At 39.9% G+C, this 23,328-nt stretch overlaps 1 protein-coding gene across 14 annotated transcripts in view; it reads left to right on the forward strand.

The window, feature by feature from the left end:
* Window positions 1-23,328, forward strand: part of dpr8 (defective proboscis extension response 8) — a 195,872-nt gene that overhangs the window by 79,786 nt on the left and 92,758 nt on the right. For all 14 annotated transcript variants that reach the window (XR_015273089.1, XM_086839131.1, XM_086839139.1 and 11 more), the window contains 2 exons: window positions 10,389-10,481; window positions 21,749-21,918. Coding sequence is in view for 13 of the 14 variants with exons in the window: in XM_086839131.1 (XP_086695257.1) it covers window positions 10,433-10,481; window positions 21,749-21,918 (219 nt within the window). In the remaining variant the exon portion in view is untranslated. The remainder of the gene's footprint in view (window positions 1-10,388; window positions 10,482-21,748; window positions 21,919-23,328) is intronic.

Consider the following 23,328-nt stretch of genomic DNA (forward strand, 5'->3'; position numbering starts at 1 on the left):
CCTTCATTCCCAGTAACTCTAATATAAACATGCATGCATTTATGCCGGCGGCCAGGACCTCCTCCGATCTCCGGCATCCCCTTCCACGTCCTAAGTCTAAGTTATTGAAGTTGATTGTGGCGTCTGTCTGTCCCTGGTCCCTGGTCCCTGTTTTGACTGCCTGCAGCAAATTGTTAGGCAACAGTGGGTTAAATAGCAGAGTAGACCGCAAAATGTGCGTGCACGTTATGTTTACTGATTGAAGTTCAAGGAAGGAGGCCCAAAATTAAATACAGCAAACTTTATAAGGGAAGCGAGAAATAGGACTGAAAAGTGGGGACTTACACTGGGAAAAGTACAAGGCTTTTCATTTGGGTTATTTTTAATGAAAAGATGGTAGGAAGATATGTTTTTAAGGGTAGATATTTCTCTATTTTGTTATCTTTTGTTTAATATATTGTATAGAAATAGGCTTACCGAATTGGGAATTCCAGTGCTCTAGAGGCTCTTTGAACTCTTTGTCAAGGAAATGAAAAAATTGAGTGAAAAGTGGGAGATTTATTCTGAGAAAAATAGAAGAGTTTTAATTGTAACCTTTGTAATAAAAAGATAGTAAGAAGGTATGGTTTAAAGTAGGTAAATTTCCCTACTTTCATACCTTTGTTTAATAATATATAATATATATAAAGGTTCTTTAATTGGGAACTGCTTTAGAGGCTCCTTTTACTCCTTCCTTTAATATATTCCTAGATTCTACTTCTAACTTTAAGAAAATATATATTTTTACATAAGAAACTTATAAGATATTTGTTTTATCTTTCAAAAAAAGAGAATAATATGTTAAAATAGTTAAAGATCATATTTTTCCCATAGATTTTCCACCAATTCCTTGCTTATTTTCCTCAGTGAGCAACTCCACCATGTAAATGACAATTAAGTAAAGAGTGAGAAATTAAGGAAAATGAAAAGCAACTGACAAGGAAAATGAGTATAAAGACACAGCTGCAGATATTTAGGTGTCTAAAAAAATGTATCCTTGCTCCTTCATTAAAAGCGTTTGATGTGTGTGTTTGTGTGTGTTTCTATGCGTAGAGTTAACCCATATGTCACGTATTTGTTTTGCAGTTGCTCAAAATTGTCCAATCTAGTCAGTGTCCTTTTTGCTTCTCTCGTTTTGCTCCTTTTTTGAACTGTGTGTGTGTGTGTTTAATGAAAATTGCTCAGGTTGCAGGAAAACGTAGCTTGGTTTCGGGTTTTTCGCCTGGCTCTCCTTGCAGGAATCCCAACTCCTAGCTCCTGCATCCTATATCCTGTCTCCTTAGTCCGCTTGGCGCATACTAAAAACCGAAGTTGCACACACACTTTTTCCAGCATTTTCCCACTCGCTTTTCCAACCCATCATAGCGAAAAAAAAAGTAGAATATTTATCTGAAAAGTCTGCTTTGGGCGCTCTCGCTTTTGTATTTAAAGCAAATTGCATATAAAACTCATTTGATTTTTAGAATAACTGTAGCTTTTTAATTAAACTGAAAATTGAACAATTGCCTGGTATTTTTTCTCTTTTTTTTTTGTCTTTTTAACACACAATCAATTAAGTAGTCCAAGTCCCGAAATAATATTGATAACAAAAATATTATTTTGCGTGGCGCACAGTGATAAAAATCCAAGCTCTATGTATATATATATATTTGAAATATTGAAACAATCAGATTTTCAGATTCCAATTTTCCAGGGGGAAGGAGTGGAGGAGCAAAAGGATACCCCAGGATATGCGCTGACGACGCTTTTAGCATCTGCATTATGCATGCCAAGCAATACCGCGTGTGAATGTCCTTATGTGTGACTGTCTGCGGGTCGTCCTTCTACCCCTCTTTCTATATGTGTGTGTGTGTGTGTGTGTGTTATGTCCTGGCTCTGGCAAAAAGTCCAAAGTAGGGCATGGCACTTAATTGAAAAACTTTTATGCGGTCGAGAACGTGGAACATAGACGGCAAAGAGGGGGGATACAGTGCAACAATGCGGACAGGACGACAACGACTACTCTCCTGGCAAGCACCTTTCCTATTTCCCATTTCCCATTTCCTCATTTTCTCCACAGTTTTCCCCACTTTCTCCCATATCCTCCGTAGCATCCCATCTCACCAGCGGCGGCAATAAAAAATAGTTTATTGTGGCACACAAAAGGCTTTGTGTCCATGTCTCATACTTATTCTGCCCGCTTGGCTATTGCCTTGACTATTTTGATTTTTACCCACCGCAAAAGCCCGGATCCATCATTTGCAAAAATGCCACTTTATATGCCATATACTTACTTTCTCTCTGGGTGTGTGTGTGTGTGTGTGTGTGGATAAATATGCGAGAGTAATTTGCATATGCACACAAAAGAGATAGATGGGAGATTGCGGATGAGATACGGATGGATGTGGATCAGTATCGGTCTGTTTATGTGGGCGTGTGCTTCTAAGACAATATGAGACCGGCTTTATGCTCTTGCCAAAGAAGCAGTGATTTAAATTAATTCCTTTTAAATTTATTCAATAAACCAGGGAGAGAGAGAGGAGGTGCTTCCTAGAAGCTAGCTAATGAAATTCGTATCAAGTTTTGGGTAATCATTTTTATACCCTTGCAGGGTATTATAATTTCAATCGGAAACTTGCAACGGCAAACCTTTGAGCATATAAAGTAAAGCCGAGTCAATCTAGCCATGTCCGTCTGTCCTTCTGTCCGTGTGTCCGTCTGTCTGTCTGTCTGTCTGTCCTTCTATCCGTCTGACCTGTCCTTTCGTCCGTCTGTCCTTCTGTCCTTTTGTCCGTCTGTCCGTTTCTACGCAAACTAGTCTCTCAGTTTTGAAGCTATCTGAATGAGACTTTGTAGTTAGCCTTCTATATACTCTCATTCGTATATATGTCGGAACGGGACGGATCGGAAGACTATATCATATAGCTGCCATAAGAATAATCAGAGAAATTCTACAAAAAAAAATTATAACAATTTCAGTTTTCAATAGATTTTCATCAGATTTGTGATATAGCCATTTTATATTTTTCTACAATTTTATGTAGAATTTTATAAAAATCGGACAACTGTAACATATAGCTACCATACAAAAAGAAAAAATGCAAAACTGTGAATGTAAAACTGTAAATATAATGTGAATAGGTGAATGAATCATTGATGTTAACATAAATATATATAATTTATATTGTATTGATTCCTAGTCATAGAAGTTCTATCTGCAAAAGTATATAAACTTCGGTGTGCCGAAGATAGCTGCCTTTCTTGTTTTCATAGATATGGAAAAAAATGTATGCTTATCATAACAAAGTATAAAGGAATATAAAAAAGAGAGTAAACATTAATGACTTGTTTTAATGAAACATTTTATATTAATTTAATAAGCTAAGTAATCAATCAAAAGTCTTGAAAACCCAATTTAATTGAATTATCTTGTATACTGCTTCAAAATTCCTTTCCTCAAATTAACTAATCAAGTTGGGAAATTCATCTCTATCTCTCTTTGCTCTGCAAGTCTTTGGAATTGTGATGTTTTCTTTTGGCGCTTTCGTTGCGCTCAACTGGCTGTCAAGTGGGGCGTATACACAATATTGGCAATATGCATTGCTCATACGCAGTGTTGCCAAGGACTGCATTTTCATTTTGCCAATTTAGAGGCTGTGTCTGTTTTCTTTTTTCCCCTCCCCAGTTTGCCAGTTCATTTAAATTTGCATATCCCATTCAGAATGCACAGCTGGCAGCCGTTTGTTGTGTTGCGAAATGCACTAAATGATTTTTAATTGCATCGCTTGGTAAATAAAGTTGAGTATAGTTTCTTTTTTTCCTTTGCTTCATCTCCATTAATAAATGTAGTATAACTTTCAGTTTTATACACATGAATGTTAGTGATGAACTTCCTTGAGAGTTCCCTTGTAGAGTTACCATTGCTATTGTGCAAATGAACAAGAATCCTTCAGACTTGTCATTGGGTTCCCCTGAAACTGGCGGATATTGGAGCCATCAGGCCTAACATTTTAATTGGATATGCATTACACTGCCGTAAGCGTCTCTGGGGGGGGGCTGGGAACAATCTGTTTATCAGTGGATTCCGGCAACCAGGACCTCATCCGTAGCTCCCATGTAGATTCCTCTTGTCGGGGACAGCATTTTGTGTGCAGCGAACTCAATGATGAGGCAGCTGACATCGTCGTCGTCGTCGTCATCCGCATCCCCATTCACATCCATAGCATCAGCATCAGCATCATTCTCATCCCTTATCCCTTATCCCTTATCTCTTATCCCTCTGCCTGCTCCTCGCTGCCATTCAGATTTTCCAGGCGTACGCCAAATGAAAATCCAATGACACGCACTCACACTTGCAAAGAGAGGGACGAGTGCAGTGAGTGCAATTTTCTGCCAACTTTGCCGCACATTTGCGGGGGAATTGTTGGGAAAGAAAATGAGAAAAGCGCAAAATCATTACGATTTGAATGCCATAAAATGCGTTGCGTTCTCTTCGAGTGAGTGGGATCTGCGAGGGGCAGGCAGAACGATGAGGTCCTCGGGTATTGTGTGCTTAACCGCAAAGTGAGCTTGAAAATGTCTCTTTTTTAGTCCGACAGCTAAACACCATTCAGTGCGCTTCCCTTTCTATTTTGGTCGCTTTCACATAATAAACTGAACTGTCAGCGTCATGCCACGCCCCTCCCCCCCACCCCGAGAGCGCCCACTCATTTTCCAAGGAGAAGGAGGTGGAAAACTCAACACACAAAAGGCGTCGCGTCGCGTTTCCTTCGTTTCCTTTTGTTTGTCGCGGTCAACGGTGAGAAAAGTGAGGAGACGAAGGATGCTAAGGACTCGCATTTCTCAGGTTGACTTTGCCTTCGATTCCGCCAAGGTGTGCTCTTTCCCCAAGCAGCACAAGCAATCAGAGCTCAAAACGGTTAACTAAAAAATATATATACTATATAGTACTTAAAGTTAACTATTTTCTTCCGAAGAGAGTTGTTTCCCAGAGAACCTTTAAGCCCGAGCACTCTGTTTTCCAAGCAGCAGCTTTCCTTGCCTTAGCTTTCCCCCTGGTGGTAACTAACTTTACAACTTCCTGGAACTTGTACTTTCTACCCCCCGTCCCCAAAGAAAATAATCATAAGCTTCGCCCTTAAAAGTAAGCAATGCAAGTGCAACTTTATTGTCCATTGCAGTTGGTTGAATTAAATTACGTTTTGTATTGATTCCAATTAAGTTTTTGGGGGTAAGCTTCTAGTAACAGAACTTTTGGTTGTGTCACATTACGTATACGCCTCGTTGCACCCCCAAATTGGCTGATTGATTGTGTTATTGCCGCACATCTATGTCTCTGATATTGCCTCTCGTTGTGGCTCCTTACTTTGCCTCCCCCCGCCCATCGTAATCTATTAAAAATGTGATTTTAATGTTTTTTTAATATCCTTTTGCCGGCACACACGCACACTCGCAGCGATACTGGATATTTATGTCGTTTTCTTCCAAGAAGCCCATGTAATCCTTTTGGCAAAGTGAATTAATATCCTGCAACGCAGTTATTTGTGTCGCCGAAGCATGAAAATGTCAAATTATCTTGTAAATATTCAGTCACTTTAATTCAAAAGAAGCTGAATTTAATTAATGATTCTAATCCTAATGGAAAGTAATGCGCCCACGTGAAATTAAAGGCCAATTAAGCGGCGACGACAACGACTCCGGCCATAATTCATCGCCACAACTGCAGACGCTCCTCCTGGCCCGCGGGCCATAAATGCCAATCATTGCAGTCCGCCCAAAAGGACTTCAGCTACGTCAGTATTTTCACAAAAAATATTAAAAAAAAGACCAAGGGAGAGAAAACAACACAAAGGAAAAGGCAAGGGGAAAAAAAAAACATTCCTAAAAGGCAGAGCGCAAAATAACAATTCAGCTTTTAATTTCATTGCTTTGAGCACTCTCCTGGGATTCGGATGATAAATGAGCCCAAGCATGCCAAAAAGGCCCAGGAGCAGGGGGAGAAAGGCGACCGAGTTCATTCACACGACTTGTGTAAATACAATTGCCAAAGAAAAGTCAAATAATGGAACTAAAAATTAAATGCTTCAATTCATACATTACTCTTTATATAAATACTTAAAAGAATTGGGCAAGAAAATTAGTCATTAGATATTATTTGAAATATGTATGTAAATACAATTGCCAAAGAAAAGTCAAATAATGCCACTAAAAATTAAATGCTTAAATGCTTAAATGCTACTCCTCATAATAATGAAAAGAATTAGGCTAGAAAATTAGTAATTACACATTATTTTAACCTGAAATCTTTACATTTCATCTTCTATAAAAGCACATTTCTCTCCGTGCATTATCCAGAATATTCACTTGACATTCAAACAATGAATATCCATTCGCTTTTCTAGGCATGCCATCATCGCCCACGACTAATCCCTCCAAAAAAATATATATATTTATGTTTCAAGCCAATTCCACGAATGGTTAACCCTAACCCACAAATCGAACTTCCAACTTTGTGGGAAACTTTTCTCTTTTTTTACATTTTTCCGACTAAGCACTGACCCCCTACCTGCCTCCCTCCCTCTGTGCGCTTGATATTGTTTTAAGTGAAATTCGAATTGACGCCCACACCTCGTGGCAGGAAGCGCCAAACCCACCACCCACCGAAACTCACCACCCACCGGAAGGGCAGCCATTTTGTATTTGCCGCAACACTTTAATCTTGTTTTCAGTGTTCTCTCCGCTCCCCAAAAAATAAAGTGAAAGCCAGCGGAGCGCAAAACGTTGCAAAGCTTCAAACTCCGAGGGAGGCAAGGTTTTTCAGGTGCACCATGGGATCAAAAGTCATTTAGAAAAATGTACAAATTAATTTACAAATTCAATTGCAATTAATTGGGATTCAATTTGTAGTTCATTTCTCTCGATTTGCAATTGTTTGCTATAATTTATCTGCCTCCAAAAGTTGAAATTTTTATGATTTAAGATAAACTATAGTTAATGATTGGGTAAATATTTTATTTTTATTAGAATTTATTATTTATTTTGTCCAGTAAAGTGTTTAATGGGGCCCATGGTGGCTTTAACTGCGATGTTAGATTCCTTTTTCTCACTTTTTTTTTTGCTGTCCGCCTGTCAAAGCGTTAAAGTTAGCACCAATCGCCGAACGATATCAATTAGCTTTGATTAAATGGAAGCAATCCTCTCGGGCAAACTCAACTCTTTTTGAAACCAATCTACATACAATTTCCAGCTACCAACTCCTTTTAAAAGGTATTACAAATAAAACCAGGAAATCTAGTTGGATATTCCATAAATAAAGCTTAGTTAAGGGAACGAAATGAAACGAAAGTCGAGAGATTCCTAGAGATACTTTATTTGTATTAGAAGAAAATTTCTAAAACGTATTAAACTAACCTGTTTAAAGGGAATAAGACTTGAGTTTAAATCCAAGTTAAATCTGTTAACAAAAGGCAACAAATTGGTAGGACATACCCTTAGGAGAAAAATTCCCATCAGATTTTCGATGCAGGCAATCCCTCACTCTCCAGGGGTAACCCAGGCTTGTCGTCGTTTTATTGCGATTTGATTTGACCCAAAAATGTTGGCCTTTGACAGGACTCTTTTGGGTCCTTGACTGCCAGTCCAGTCCAGTCCAGCCAAACCTCACCTCACGCCTCCCAGGGTCCCCTTTCATTTGCATTTTGCAGTTTGCTTTTTTGCGCCTAATTAAGATGACCAACGAAGCAGGGTGGTGGCAGCAGCAGCCGGGCGAGGGACATGCGGACATCCTTTGAGCTGCAGCTGCAGCAGGACCACTGGCTTCCCAGCCTAGCCGGCTTATTATCTCATCTAAATTACGAAAGGGGCTTCCCCCAGTAGCAGCAGCAGGAGGCGCTCGCACAACTAAATGAAATCAAGCCGTGTAATGAGCAAAAAACTTTGCAAAATGTGCCAATGCTCCCCGGAGCAAGATGGAGTCCATAATTTTCTGTTAACGAAATCACTGCAGCTTCCTTTCCCCTCCTTATGGCAGTGCCAAAAATAAAGGCAGACGAAATTGTTGTTTGTAAAATTTTAGAAAAGGCGCTAGAGGCAGGGAATATTTATTTTTCACAAGTTGCAAAATGCGTTCATCGAGCAATTCACTGCTTGTTTTTTATACTCTTGCGAAGGATATTATAGTTTTTGTTAGAAGCTTTGCAATGCAGAATACTTTATTTTTTTTACAATAATTGTATCGATATAAATTTTGTGTTAAATTTTAATTTGAGATTTCAATGAGGCAAATAATTAATGAGAAGTGAATGATTACACGAAAGCATACATATATATGTTAATTTTTCCAAAAAAATAATAAAGAATTAAATATAAAATATACAAATATTATAAATGTTAAATTGAATAAATAAATATTAACTTGAAGAATTTGATATTATAGCAGAACTATGTTAAAAATACATAAATTTCAATTCGGAAAGCATTCCTGTGCTAGTTTTTTAAGGTTAATACGTCTGCGTATTTAATTTAATATTTAAAAAAATGTCTAAATCGACTTGGCTGTTAATGCTGATCAAATAACTTCTTCATAGGGTTTTAAGCTTCTGACTAAAACTATAATACCATATTTTTAGTCGATATTATTTATATTTTTACATGTTCAACAAATTAAAATTTAAAAAACCCCATAACTTAACAAAAAAAAAGCATTAATTTTAATTCGGATAGCTGCGCTATGTTAGTTTTTGTTAGGGTAATAAATCTGCATAGTCAATTTTAAATTTACAAACAATTAAATTTTTTGTCATATTTTGACAATTTCAACGATGTAACCCCTTATAAAATTTTTCAAAAAATCCAAAAAAAAATTTTTCTGTTGAAGATGTCGAAATCGACTCGCCTGTTGATGCTGATCAAGAATATATATGATTTATATGGTCGGAAATGATTCCATAACTAATTTGTAAGCCTCTGACTGAAACTATAATCGTCTTCAAGGGTGTAAAAATGATAAATGAATTAAAGAAAATATAATTTCCTTAAACGGTATAAATACAACTATATCTCAGTTACAAAATAATTCACTGAAAGTAAGACTATTTTTAGATATTTAAAGGAAAGATTATCCGGTTTCTGGAGGACAATGTTACGTATACGTGATATTCTATGTTGGTTGGAGTAATGTTACGTATACGTAATATTTATATTGGGTTTCAAAGTTTAAAAAAATTACATAACTAAGCCAAAAATGCATTAATTTTCATTCGGAAAGCTGTTCTGTGTTAGTTTTTATGTAGTAAATAAATCTGCATACTCAATTTAAAATTTTTAAAATTTTTTATCAATTTTTGACAATTTTAACGATGTAACCCCTTATAAAAATTTGAAAAATTCGAAATTTATTCGAGATATAAATTTATATCATTTTCAATATTTCGAAAACATAAACCTTTAAACTTTGTTTATTCCACATGTAAATGTATTTTACCAATCAAATCCAATATATATCAGCTTTCCGTATTGAAATTAAAGCTATTTCAACTTGGTTATGAATAATTTCCCATTCAATTGAATTATCCTTATAGCTATTGCAAGAGTATAATAGCTTCGGCTTACCTATACATTTTCCCTTTTTATTTTTCTTATTTTCCTAGTTTCCCTCCAATGTTTCCACTGCGAATAAATGTAATCCAAGTGCATTTTAAGCACTAATTGAGAATGTAACTTAATTTGAAAGGGGGTTTGTATTGGATTATCCGCAACACAGGCTTAAATTACGTTGCAGTCAAACTTTATATTAGGAGAAAAATCACTAGATTAAATCCCTTGAAATTCTTTTCCCCTTTATCTCAAGGCCTTTCCATATGGATCATATCTATATGTGGTGGTGCTGCGACAAAATGGCAAAAATTTTTAATTGTTGCCGCCGCCTGTCGACACATCCTGTTGCTAGTAGCCCGCGGCAGGCAGCAGGATATTTGTGCCCGTGTCCCCGTGTGTCCTGACCGACCGTCCTGTTAATGCGTCCATTGTGCTGGTTAACAAACCAAATTTGCCTTAGTGGATTTTTATGTATGTTGCGCTCCGGTTATGCAGTCCCCGGCAACACTATTGTCTGCGGTTTCCCGGGCTTGTTTGTTTGCTTGCTCGTTCGCTTGTCAGTTTTGTTTTCCGGCTCTGTGTGTGTGTGTGTGTTTTCCCCCCATTTTCCGCCACTTGTGTCGAATGGTTAAAAACTTTTGGGGCGTTTTTTTTTGTGGGTCAGCCAGGATTTTGCTTTTAATTGCACTTAGAATGGGGAGTGGTAGCCAAAGTTCTGTTTTTCAAATTATTATATAATATATACTGTAAATATGTTGCTTAAGCTAATCGTATATGGGTTTTTTGTCTTATTTCAGCGCTGAAACAAGTTCCTTGGCACATCCCAGAAAGCCACTTAAGGATGTCGTCACACTGGCTTATTGTCCTGGGAGTCCTCTGTCTCCTTGCAGGTAAGTTCAACGGGGTGTTGGCCCCTGGGGAGGTCAAGCCGCGAACCCTTGCCCATTTCCCTACAACCTCACCCATTCCCTTCATCCAATCCTGGAGTCAGGGCCCACTGGGAATCGCACAGCAGATGCCATTCCTTCGTCCAGACTATGGAATGGGAATGGGAATGGGAATCGGAATTGGAATCTCCTTTGCATGCGCGGCACGTAAAAACAATTTCGCTGGCCCGGTCTCGGCCCAGGTCCCGGGACTGCAGCTTCATCAGCAGCTCCCCGGGCTAAAATTGTTTTAAATCATCTACTCTGCCAGTCTATTTTATAAACTGAAATTTAAAATAACAAGCCGTAAGCGTGCTTTGATTATTGTGGGCGTGGCGCCATTGAAGGAGACGTTGCATAAAATCGAGATGAAGCAAAAAATGTATAGAAAATAAAAGAACAGGGGAAAAAGTTTCAAGGATAAACTAGACGATATCCTTTTGATGAATATTAAGCATATTTCTCAAGGAATTTAAGAAAACTTGTAGGAGATGTATGTATATATATTTATCAAATAGTTGAGCATACCCCGAGTTACTCCTCTAGTACCTGGCAACATTTCAGCGCATTGGAAATTGCAAATTGAGCAGAAAAAGCATTCAGTCGCAGAACGTGCAGTGCGTGTATCTGCTGCAGGATACTGCCACAAACACAATGCTCGTTAAAATATGAGTAGTTGGATTGCACTCAAAGGACCACTGAGCTCCATGGTAGCTTACTCACTTGTCCTCCTTCAATTTAAATGAGCTTCGACACGGGAGAACGGAACACCTTTGATTGCTTAATAAATTTGTTTTCCCTCGTTCCATTTGCCTTGCCAGCAAGGCAAGGCGACACTTAATGGCTTTTTAGAGGTCACCTCGCTTCCTGCGCTTTAATGAAATTAATGTTCAAGCCAACTGATGGCAATCAATAAAATGTCAACAAAGGAAGAAAAAAATTGTTGGTCTGATTAAAGTCAGAAGCCAGAAGCTTCCTTCGTGGGTTCCGTGCCACAGCTTGTGATTTGTCCTTTTCAGGCTTTGGGGGTGCTGGGAGAGAGAGAAAGCGATTCCTTTCCCTAACCCCCGAGGCAAGATCAAAGGACACACTGATTGTGAGGCAAATGCTCGAGTTTAATGACAACCGCTAAATGTAAAGTAATCAATAATTTTTGAAACGAAACTTCCCGGCAATACAATACGATTGAATACAAATTAAAGTTCCCTTTTCGTTTTTGGTTTCCATGCTCGACGATTAACCAAAACTGGGTTATCGTCATGCTAACAGGGGAGTGGTTAAATAAAGGTTAATTATAGCCTAAAGGTCTATTTCGAGGTGGAACTGATCCGTGTTTTGAAGTGGCCTCTAATTGGAATTGCTTCGCTAGCTATTTCCTATTGTAATTCATAGGAAAACCATATTTATATGGTTGTTAGGGTGATCCAAGCTCTATTTATTTTTAATAAACCTAATGGAAAGGTATTGTTAATTTTAAAGGAAGAAAAGTTCCTTTATATATATTTTCTTGTTTTCCGCAAATGCTATTTGGTATCTTCAGCAAATAGCTTTGGGATTAGGTCCTTATAAATTACACGCCATGTGGGCAGCTGTCAAAAGTTCTTCAGTTCTGCTCTGGACTTTGGACTAGACTCGTAGGACATAAATCAGAAAGTCCTGACCCCAATTTAACCCTATCGGTGGAGCCATCTCAACGCATTTCCCGCTAGTGTCCTGGATGGAGGGGGAAATATGAAAAATAACCGCGAAATGTCGCAAACTTCAACTTGACTGACTGAGTGACTCGACGACTGAATGACTTTGCTAGCGCTCGCTGAATGAGTGACTTAGTCGAACTGAAAAGACGCTGTGCCCATTTATAACCGTGGGGTCTTTGGGTCTAGGATCTGGGCAATGTTCCTCTGATGTCCTGATGCAATAAGAATAATTGGAATGTCAGTTTAGATGTGAGAGCGTAAAATGCGAACGCAAAGCGACACATACACATGCGCGACGCGAGGCCCAGCCACACTGGGAGAAAATGGTAGACTTCAATACCTAAGAAACATTGCAAAATAGATGTATTTATAACTTTATAAATATATAAATAAGCAAGTAAAGTAAGCTAATAATTGCAAGGATTATAATCTACAAGTTATAGTTCCTTTAAATTGTTTTTTCGAGTGAAGTTGCAGTAAAAATGGCACCAAAGTTGCTGCTGCAGCCTCTCATGTTGCTGCAATGTTGCTGCGATGTTGCTGCGATGTTGCTGCTGCTGCGGCCACTGCTTGATGTGGCTGTCGTCGTCGTCGCCGGCGCACTTGGCTGAACAATGACATAATTCTAATGACAAGCAGAACGACGGTGACGACGACGACGACAAGCGAATGGGAAATGGCAACCGACTAGCCACTAGAGCAGCCGGGAAATGCAGGATGCAGGACACCCGCGGGTGTGTGTGTGTGTGTGTATCAAGCAAAGCTTCAGCTGCTGTGATAACACTGACAAAAATGACAATGCCAACATGACATGCCGGTTATACCTACCGGACTTTAGAGAGAGGGAAGGAGAAATGGCCATAAAGAAAGCCGTAATACCCTAAAGTATCTAAACACGGACATGGCTTTGCTGAGCAGTTGCCATTAAATTTTTAAAGCATCCTTTTTGGTATAAAAGTATTCTATTCGAAGTGGATTAAATTTCTTAGCTTGAGGAGATAAACTAATATTTTCCCTCTGTCAACATTTAACGAGTGCTTTTCATTCTGAGCTATAAATATATATAAAATATAGTTTATATAGTTTTATGCTTGACTATCTTATTGCAGAGAATAGGAGTAAGAAAAAGTTATTTAATATTATAATTTTAACAAGCATTTCATTATTTTATATACATATGTCTGGTACTAGGGGAAAACCTGTCAAAAATCCCCTAGTAAGAGCAAGATATCTGAACCATATTCTCATTGCACTTGCTAGATATCCTTGTGTCAGGATAACGACGTTGGGTGGACAGCGGGTGGTCTAGTCCTAGCATAAATATCGCTGAATTCTGTGGTCAGCAATATGCAGCCCATGATAAACGAGCCGGGCATTCCAGCGTTTTTCGTACTCCAAGGAGATGCAGGATGCTGGATGCTGCATGCAGGATGCATTTATCGTTCAAATTGAAATTGAAAATCAGGCAGGCGCAACGAGGACCCAGAGTGTGTGTGTGTGTGTTATCCTCGACGTACTGAATCCTGCAGCTGCGTTTGATGGCTACTTGTGGCCAGCAAAATTAGCATGTTGCGCATGCGTTGTGGGCGTGGCCGTCCCGGGAGAGAAAGTGGAGAGGGTCAGCGGCCTGTGGTCAAGGCTCGCCTGGCAACAGTGTCCTGTAGCTGACACGCCCCCCAAAAAGGGCGAACATAGAACCGGACAGTAATAGCAATAGCTTCAGAGCCCCTATTTTCCGCTGCCCCTTCAGATGCAACACTTGTGGTTGCATGTTGCTGCTGGCACTGAGTTAGATGTTGCTGCTGCTGCAACTGTTTTCGATGTTGCCACCACTCTTGTGCCATGTTGTAAATGTTTCCACTGACTCCTGTCAATATTCCAGGCAATGTGAGTGGTTTTACTTTGTTATTCTTATATATATTCATATGAAAATAATTTATAACAATTAAAGAAACTTAATTCCGAAAGACTAAGTTTATATACCCCTGCAGATTGCAATCAATATATAAAATATATTTGAAAATCGATCATTAAGCCAACAGTTTTCGCATTCTTTAAATCAATATTAAAGAGATGCTTTTATGACACTTTTTTCGACAAATTAAAGTTCAAAAATCGCATAACTAAGCCAAAATGTCATTAATTTTAATTCGGAAAGCTGTTCTCTGCTAGTTTTTATGTGGGTAATAAATCTGCATACTCAATTTAAAATTTATAAAATATTTAAAATTTTGTAAAATTTTGACAATTTTAATGTTACCCCTTATAAAATTTTGAAAAATTGTTAAAAAATTTATTTTCTTTCCGACATGGCTAGAAAGATTCCCCCGTTGATGTTGATCACGAATATATATAATTTATAGGGTCGGAAATGATTCCATCATTAATTTGTATGCCTCTGACTAAAACTATAATCGTCTTCAAGGGTGTAAAAATGATAAATGAATTACTAAAAGTATAATCTCCTTAATAGGTATAAATGAAACCATATCCCAGTTACAATCACTGAAAGTAAGCATATTTTAAGATATTTGAAGGAAAGATTATCCGGGGTCTGGAGGACAATGTTACGTATACGTAATATTCAATGTTGGTTGGGGCAATATTACGTATACGTAATATTTATATTGGGTTTCAAAGTTTAAAAAATCCATTACTAAGCCAAAAATGCACTAATTTCAATTCGGAAAGCTGTTTTGTGTTAGTTTTTATGTAGGTAAAAAATCTGCATACTCAATTTTAAATGTAATAAAAATTCAAATTTTTGAAAATTTTAACGAAGATGGCTAGAAAGTTTCGTCTGTTGATGCTGATCAAGAATATATATGGTTTCTTCTTCTGACTAAAATGACAATACCCTGAAAGGTTATAAAAATAGGAAAATATATTAAACTGTCAAGTCTAAAGCTTCAGTTTTTTTCATTTTTTAACAGACTGCATTGATTTCTATATTGTTTTACCCTACAGGTTGGCTTTTCATCTTTTAATTTTTAATATTTTTTTAATAAAGATAGAATTTGTACTGTACGGCATAAAAATTATATCAAGGCTAATCATCATATTAAATTACCTACAAAACCCACACAGAAATACTCCAAAGTATATGCTTAATAAAGCAATGGCTCATTAACTCAAACACCAAGTGGCTAACACACACACACACATAGGGACAACCCCCCCCCCCCAAACACACCTTCTCAAGTGATTTCAAACTGTAATTTATTTTTGCAGTTCTATAAGTTCAGAAAAAATATATGTATATATAAAAAATGCCACGGAAATTATGAAAAGGAGCCAATTGAAAATGTAAAATTGCTTAACTTGGCACAAAACTCATTTGACATTCAAATGGCAGTTCGTGTAAAAAAAGAACGCACTGAATGAGGGGGGAGGAGCGTGAAGGAAAATGGAAAAGTGGGTGAAGGACGGCGGGAAAGATAGGGGGTGGCATTTCCACTCGATTTTCGTAAAGTCCTAGCGAAAAAAAAAGTGTAGCGGCGGCGGCGGGTGGACGTTTTCCTTTGCTATTAGCTAGTTTCTTGCTCGTTTCGTTTTCCACTTTTTATTTTTTCTTTTTTTCCCCCGATTTTTTTTCTCTTTCTCTATATATATATATATATATGTACAGATTTGCTTTATTTTTTTTCTGCAAATGTCATGGTTTGATTGGCTGCCAGGGCCATTAGGCGACAGCACCCGCTGTCCCCTTTGACCCTCTCTCCCTCCAGAAGCCGGGTCAACAATATATTACACGCTTATATGCAAATGAGTTCAATTTCTGACCAACCGAAAAGGCATTATGGCCTGGACTTGACTGGCCAACTGAAGAAAATTGCCAAGTTAGTGAATTATAAAGCGTCAGAAGAGGGCAGGGCAGGGCAGAGCTGCACGGGCGGAAAAATTGGAAATCTATTCAAAGGGGGGGTGCCAAGGGGTGGCCAAGCATTATGGGTTATGGATTTTGGGGTGGTTTTTCATATGGGGGGGAAATGCTTAAATTTGCAAGGGGAAACCCCCAAAGCAAGTCCTTAGGATATGAGAGGTTTTTCAATAATTTTCCAAGTAAAAAAAACAGTTTTTCAGAGAAATATTTTATCAGGTGAATGAAATATTGTTAGTACATTTTATTATTAACAGTGCTGAGATGTGCTAGATTTCCTTTCTCTTAAGCTGTCAAAATTTGATATATAACATAATGGGGGCTGAACTCTGATTTAGTTTGATTTAATACCTTAGTTTTTGCTTAAGTTATTCACCTTTCATGGCTCCCCAAGGTTTAAGTTAATACGATTTTCTATATTTTCCCAATATGTATGTAATATAAATAAATTCTGTGATATACTGCTACCTTTACCTTTTCCACTATCCTCTGACTTTTAACCTTCTTTTTGAGCCGCTTCAGGACGATTTCCTTCACTTAGTTCTACGCTCTTTTATCCTGGCACTCCTTCAATCAAAGGCAAACTTTCAATTGGCAAACCAAAGCGCCTTCTTCCGCTTTCCATTCGAATGCTAATCTGTGGTCCAGGACCAAGCAAAAAAAGCATTAAAGCAGCATTAAAAAGTTTTACCTACAAGTATTTTTTTTCTCTCTGACATCAACTCGGAATAAATATATATTTCATCTCCTTTTTTTGTGAATTTTATCAGCAAGAATATCATGCGATTAACTTGTACATAAATGCCTATTAGCTGCCCACAGACTAGACTTTAGCTGCTGAGCCCTGACTCATGTGGTTTTCAGATACACTCAAGAAAACAAGTACTTACAATAGTTATTTGTTTTTAAGATTCAGGTCAGTTAAGATTATCTAGAGCTTAGATTTTTACTGCTATAGTGGGACTATAACCTGTATTATCAGTATTTACTGTACTTCAACCCACTACGGGTTTTTTCTGTCTGCTGAGAAAGAAAAAAAAAGGACACACACACACACACAGACATCCTGTAGATGAAAGAGAGGAAATAGCTTTGAGTCTATCTCGATGGGAGATTTTTTCAAGGCATCGCGACATCAACGTCAAGTAGAGTAACCCGAAATGTGTGTCCTGTAAGAGGATTGAAGAGGGAGAGGAGTGGCAGAGGAGCCCAAGGATTCGTCATCGTTTAGCCCCGTTGACAATTTTATTTGCATACTTCTTGGCGCAGAGGGGTGACGACGAAACTGAGACTTATGACGCATGACGGATTGATTGCAACCGCCTCGAGTGCCACACTCTCTCTCTCCCCTCCTCCTCTCACCCTGCTTTCTTTTCGTGAAATTTTCCTCACACATGTGGCATGTGCCACTCGAAGTGGCCGGAAATGCCCGCCGGCATATTGCCACAGTCACGAACGTTGCACTTGATGCGTTGACTTGGCTTAGCCGCTGACTTTCGGCCAAAAAATGCCTAGCGAAATTTTTCAATAATCCCGCCGGCCATTGCAGCCGCACGTACACATTTTCCCCACTCTCTCTCCCTCCCTCTCTATATGCAAATAAATTATTTTTCCCCCCAAAAATTGGACTCCAGTTCCAGCTTCAGTTCGAATTCGAATTCGGAACGAACCGAATCGAGCCATGGCACAGCGCTTAAGTGTGCACTTAGCTGGGCCCACACTGCGTATGATAAATGTTAAAAGCAACAGCCAGGATCGCCATTCACTGGACCCCAGAGCCAGGCTTTTCGGGTTGTATATACCAATTTTTTGCTTGTATTTTGGGTAGAAGAAGGAGTAAGCTCTTGTGCCCAGATAGAGAGAGAGAAAGGGTAGAGCAACAGGTATGGGATAAATAAAATCGCTGGTAAGGCTCGGCGGTACCATAAAAGTTGGCACAAAAAATATATATATATATGTGCAGGACGAAGGGGTTGGCCTACAATGTGTTTTTCAGCATTAAGGCCAAATGGCTGATGCCTCAATTGCATATTTTTATAGCCATGCAAAAATTTTCAAAAGTGTATTATCCCATTTATTTTATTATTCGGTATATATTCTTTTTTTCAAGCGAACACACGAAAAAAAAACAAAGTTTAAAATATTAATTCGGTGCATAAATCTGATATAAGTAATCGTCGAGTTTTTCCCGCACTTTTTCATATATTACATAACGATTTTTTGTGAGCTCTTCTCTGGAAAAAGGGTTTTATTTACGATTTCCGATTGAAGTTTTTCCGGACGAATAATTGCTGATCTTTGCCTTATTTTCCCCCTATGATTTAATATTACCCATATATAGATGGGCATTATTCGTTGATATATATTATTAAGGGGAAATGAAATCGTTTTCCATTCGCTTTAAGAAGTGAAATGTGATGATGCCTAAGCAACTGTCACTCAAATCAAGTTGCTTAAATGTCCGTCTCTACCCTCGAGTCCTGTCATCGCTTTCGTTATCCTGGCAATTGACAACTTAAGGATGCCTCGGCAGCTCCTTGAATGGCATGCTCAAAACATTATCACGCACAGCGGGACCAGTCCCTCGATCCTTGGAGTTGTATAAAAAAAAGCATAAAAGGCCAGAAGACAAAGGACATGTGATGAGGGCCCCCTCCACAAAAAACAAAAATGTATATGTGTTTAATAAAAGAATTATGAACTTCAATTACGCAGGGCGCAGAGCCTGAGATGCCGCAGCGAGTGCATAAAACGCTGAGCAAATAGCAGCAGCAGCAGCCAGGAGCAGCAAGGATAACAGGGCCATGTGTGGGTGCATGGGACGAGTGTTTGTGTTTGCATAACATAATTCGTTCTGGCAGAGTTGTAAAACCAAAACGAGGACGTGCCCAGGCAGTCAGGCCAAACGTTGATACTGTACACAGGGTACACTGAGCTTACAGGAATAGTACCGTAGAATACTTTATTTTGTGGTAATAAGAAGGATAAACTAAGAGTACGGTTTTCCGGTTTTGGGAATCAAAAGGAGTAGGTTAAATATGTATCTTAGTTATGATCCTAAAGTACATTAAGGTACCTCCCTCTCCGATAATCAGCTGATACCTATAGCTTCCTTGCTAGGTACTGTACCTGCGGTACATTTACCTAAAAGGCCACCATCACTGCCTTGTACAGATATGAAACCATGGGTATGAGACGTGCATGTGAATGGCGGCCATAAATCAGCCGACGACAACCAAGGGCAGCCAGGATCAGGAGAGCCCAGAGAAGTGAGAGTGTGTGACCAAAAGACAGGGACATGGGTAGAGCTGCAGAGGATGGTTCACCTTTAATTGGCTTGCAGCCACCGAAGCAGCAGCCTTGGGCACAAAACCAACCCCCAACACCCAACAGTCGCCCCCCTCCCCTAGAAAAACCTCATCCACTTGCTCATCAGCATAATCGTTGGTGTAATCGTCGTGGAAAAACGCAAAAGCTCCCCTTGCATCCACGAATACCTAGGAAAGGTGCTCCGCCGCTGGCTAAGAGATCAGGGGATGCCAAAAATGGCACTTAACACTTTGCAAATGTCGCTGCCATGGCAGGAAGTCGGCCATTTTTATTCTCTCCACTTTGTTCCGTTGCGTTTCGTTTCGTTTGGTTCCGTTTCCGCCTGGCGTCTGCCTCGTTTCATCCGTGTGTTTGCTTTGTCACGTTTTGCGATTGTAACCTCCCATTCCCGTCCGTGCAGAAGTTATGGCTACACCGGAAAAAGTAATTAAATGTGACCTGCTTGGCATTCATAGACAGAAACCATGTGTGTGTGTTGGTTGGAGTTTATACTTTCAAATTGAGTGTGGCTTAGTGGTTTCTATCGGGGAGGATTTACAAGGAGACCAAGGTATTAAGGTAGAGCTCTTTTGCATTGACAAGTTTCCCCCCTTTGAGTTGTTTACAATTAGCTAGAAATTCTTGCACTGTAGTTTTGACCCCTTTTTTTCCCCTCTAACCCTCTGGTTTTTTAACCTGAGATGTTTGAAATATGCTCTGGTGTTCCGAGGCTAATCTGCAGGCAGTCAGCGCACACTCATGTCGCGATGTTGCAGGTTGCACATTGCACATTGCACGTTGCTAGCAGCAGGGTATTACTGTGGCCAGCTCAGTGCTTCAGAAAGAAGGAAAAGGACTGTGGGTCCAGAGGCGAAACTTATCTGGCCAACGGCACTCGCTTCGTCCTTAATTTGTTGTTTCGAAAGGAGGCTGGCAGTTATCGGCATCATCGCACCATCGCATCACCAAAATATTCGCTCCGCCGAATACAACATGTTATATAAACTGCTTACAGAACGGCAAACATGCTCCTGGGCATATAATATGGGCGTTTATCATTTAATTAATTGCCTTTCGGGGCAATTTTCATTAATTTTCGCCTTTCACTGTTGTTTGCTCTCTCGGCTCTCGACTCCTCGCCTCGCTTTACTTTTTCTCCTTCTTTGTTGCACTTTCATTGGCTCGAAGGCGGGCGGGTAGACGCAACAGCTGTAAGCCAACCCAGCTCAGCTCTATGTGTGTGTGTGTGTGTGTGTGTGTGTGTGGGGTATTTACAGAGCAAGCACTGGGAGAAAATAGGGTTACCAAAGTTACTGCATAATTCAGTACAAAACCTAGCAAACTTGGCTTGAAAATTGTAGTTCTTAAACATTGTTTTAAAGATATTTAAGAAGGTACTAATGTCTAAAAGATATTAGTAATCCTTTATCATCCTTATAATAATATTAATATATACTAAATTAGTATATATTTTTTGAGCTGTGCATGTTTCTGGCATCCCACCGTCATATAAATATAGTATGTGTGTTATTTTTCCCCATCTGCCAGCCAGTGTGTAGAGGAAGGCGGCTTTCGATCGGCTCCAAATTGCCACTCGTTGTAAAGTGGCAATTAACGCCACATGACGCTGTCAACAAATGGCCCGGTCTAGGTAATACACACACACCCTGAAACACACACACCCTGTCTGTATGTGTGGCACTTACAACACTTGTTAAGCGCATTTTTCAATGACTCCCTTCCTCCAAGGGAGCTCGAAAAGGACTCGATTCTTACTAATTTTTAAATTATTTCTTGAGATACGACAGCAACAGAGAAAGCCAGAGAGAGAGAAAGTCAAACAAAAGGAAAATGCAGTCCGAGGAAATGTCCCTTTCACCGCCTACTTAATGGCCACGCCCACCTGTCAACTCCGATAACATCGGAGCTCTGGGATTTCGGGAAGGGTAGCGACAAAGGGATCTTTGCAGGGTTTTGGACATTAGCCTGTCTGGGGCTGTCAGGACTTTTTGATTTCCAACACCAACAGGTTCTGGGAAAGTCAGTTCTTTGGTAATTAATCAGACAAGAGTTTAAACCAAGGCAAGAGGCATAAGTAAGCCAAGAAATTCGATGGATTTCACTGTCTATTTGCCATAGAAATTGTTTTAAATTCAATTAATTACTATCCCTTAACTTTCCTTATTTACAACTAAACAATATCTACGCTTTCTATGTCTATATAGATACCTCCCTGTCCGACACGTCCCTGTCCATTATCTTACCCATTTAATCTCCACTCACTCATCTTTTTTGTACTCACAAATTTACCCTTACAAAATTTTCTTTTTCTGCCTTGTTCACAGGAAGCAGCGAGGGCGCCTCGAAGCGCTTCTTTACGGACTTCCTGCAGGACTTACCGACGCCCGGAACTGGAGGACCAACATTCGACACGACCATCGGTACCAACATCACCGGTCTCGTCGGCAAGACGGTTCGCCTGACCTGCCGCGTCAAGAATTTGGGCAATCGCACGGTGAGTTTCCCAGGGGAAAAATTCGCGGCGCCTGTGCTACTTATAATTTTGAAAGTACTTGACCGAAAAGGAGCGGGAATGAAAAAGTAAAAGTTTTGCAAGCGCGCAAACTTGTCAAAAGGCGTTACGCTCGACAGGACGGTGATTGCCGCTGTTGCAGCTGTTGTTGCTGCTGCTGCTGCAGCTGCTGTTGCTGCTGTTATTGTTGTTGCTTCTGCTGTTGCTTCTGCTGCTGCTGTTGGTGCAGCTGTTGTTGCTGCTGTTGTTGTTGCTGTTGTTGCTGTTGCTTTTGCTGCTGCTGTTGCTGCTGTAGTTGTTGCTGCTGTAGTTGTTGCTGCTACTGCTGCTACTTCTGCTGCTGTTACTGTTGTTGCTGTTGCTGTTGCTGCTGTTGCTGCTGTTGCTGCTGCATTAAGTAGCAGCCAGCAGCCAGCTGTCGCCTGTCGTTTTCGGCTTGGATTTTAGCACCGCCCCCGCGGGGCTCAGTTAAAAGTTGTTTCCCCCACTTTTGGCCACGTCCGCCCTCCGCCCTCCGCCCTTCGCCCCGCCGCGCTTTTCATTATGAAAATGCAGCTGCGTTGCGATGCGTTGCATTGCAATTGCAGTTGCAGTTGCAGCTGCCCCACTGCCGCTGCTGTTGCAGCTGTTAAACAATTAGCAAATTAAACTATGAACTCTAAACTTTTAGCTCTGCAACGGCAACGGCAACGGCAATCGGCAAACAATGCGAAAACAAAGCGTTGGGCACTGAGGACGGGGTTGGCAGAGAGAGAGAGAGAGTTTGTACCGACTGCTTACACTGCGTATGAGTGACGCCATCGTCCTTTTTCCCCTCCCCCTCCAACATTTCGTTGCCAAGTTTTTCCTTGAGTTGAGTGTCGCTCGCGCGGCCATAAAACTTTCGAAAATTTTGTACGCTTTGCTGGCTTATTAGGTGAGTGGCAAGAGTCCTGCCATTGCGAGTTGTCCTGGTCCTGGTCCTGGTCCTGGTTCTGGTCCTGTGTTCCGTTTTAATTTTGGGCTTGACAACGTTTTTAACTGAATGCCTCGAAGCTGGTACTCTCCTTCTTGAAGTCCTGGCATTTCTCTAGCGAGTTATGGCGTCGCGTCTCAAGGATCTCAATTAAGTACAGTGCCGCCTCGTTGGCTAATTATTGGTGAGGCATTTCCGGTTTGTGTTTGTTCTCTCGCAAAACTATCGGATTACGTCTTCCAGGATCTTCCTGCTTCCCTTTTTATTCCTTGGATAGCAATGGCTTCACAAGGATAGCTTTTGCAGGCATTGTTCCCTCCCTCCCTCGAAGGATTACAAGGCTTCTTTGCATTTTATGTGTTCTTATACGTTCCCAATTTGTATTGTTTGCTTTATTTTTTACGAGTTTTTCTAATAACTAATTCTCCTGCTGATGG

Source organism: Drosophila serrata, unplaced genomic scaffold, assembly GCF_035046125.1.
Source record: "Drosophila serrata isolate PLE 108 unplaced genomic scaffold, ASM3504612v1 contig_362, whole genome shotgun sequence".
Taxonomy (NCBI): Eukaryota; Metazoa; Arthropoda; class Insecta; order Diptera; family Drosophilidae; genus Drosophila; species Drosophila serrata.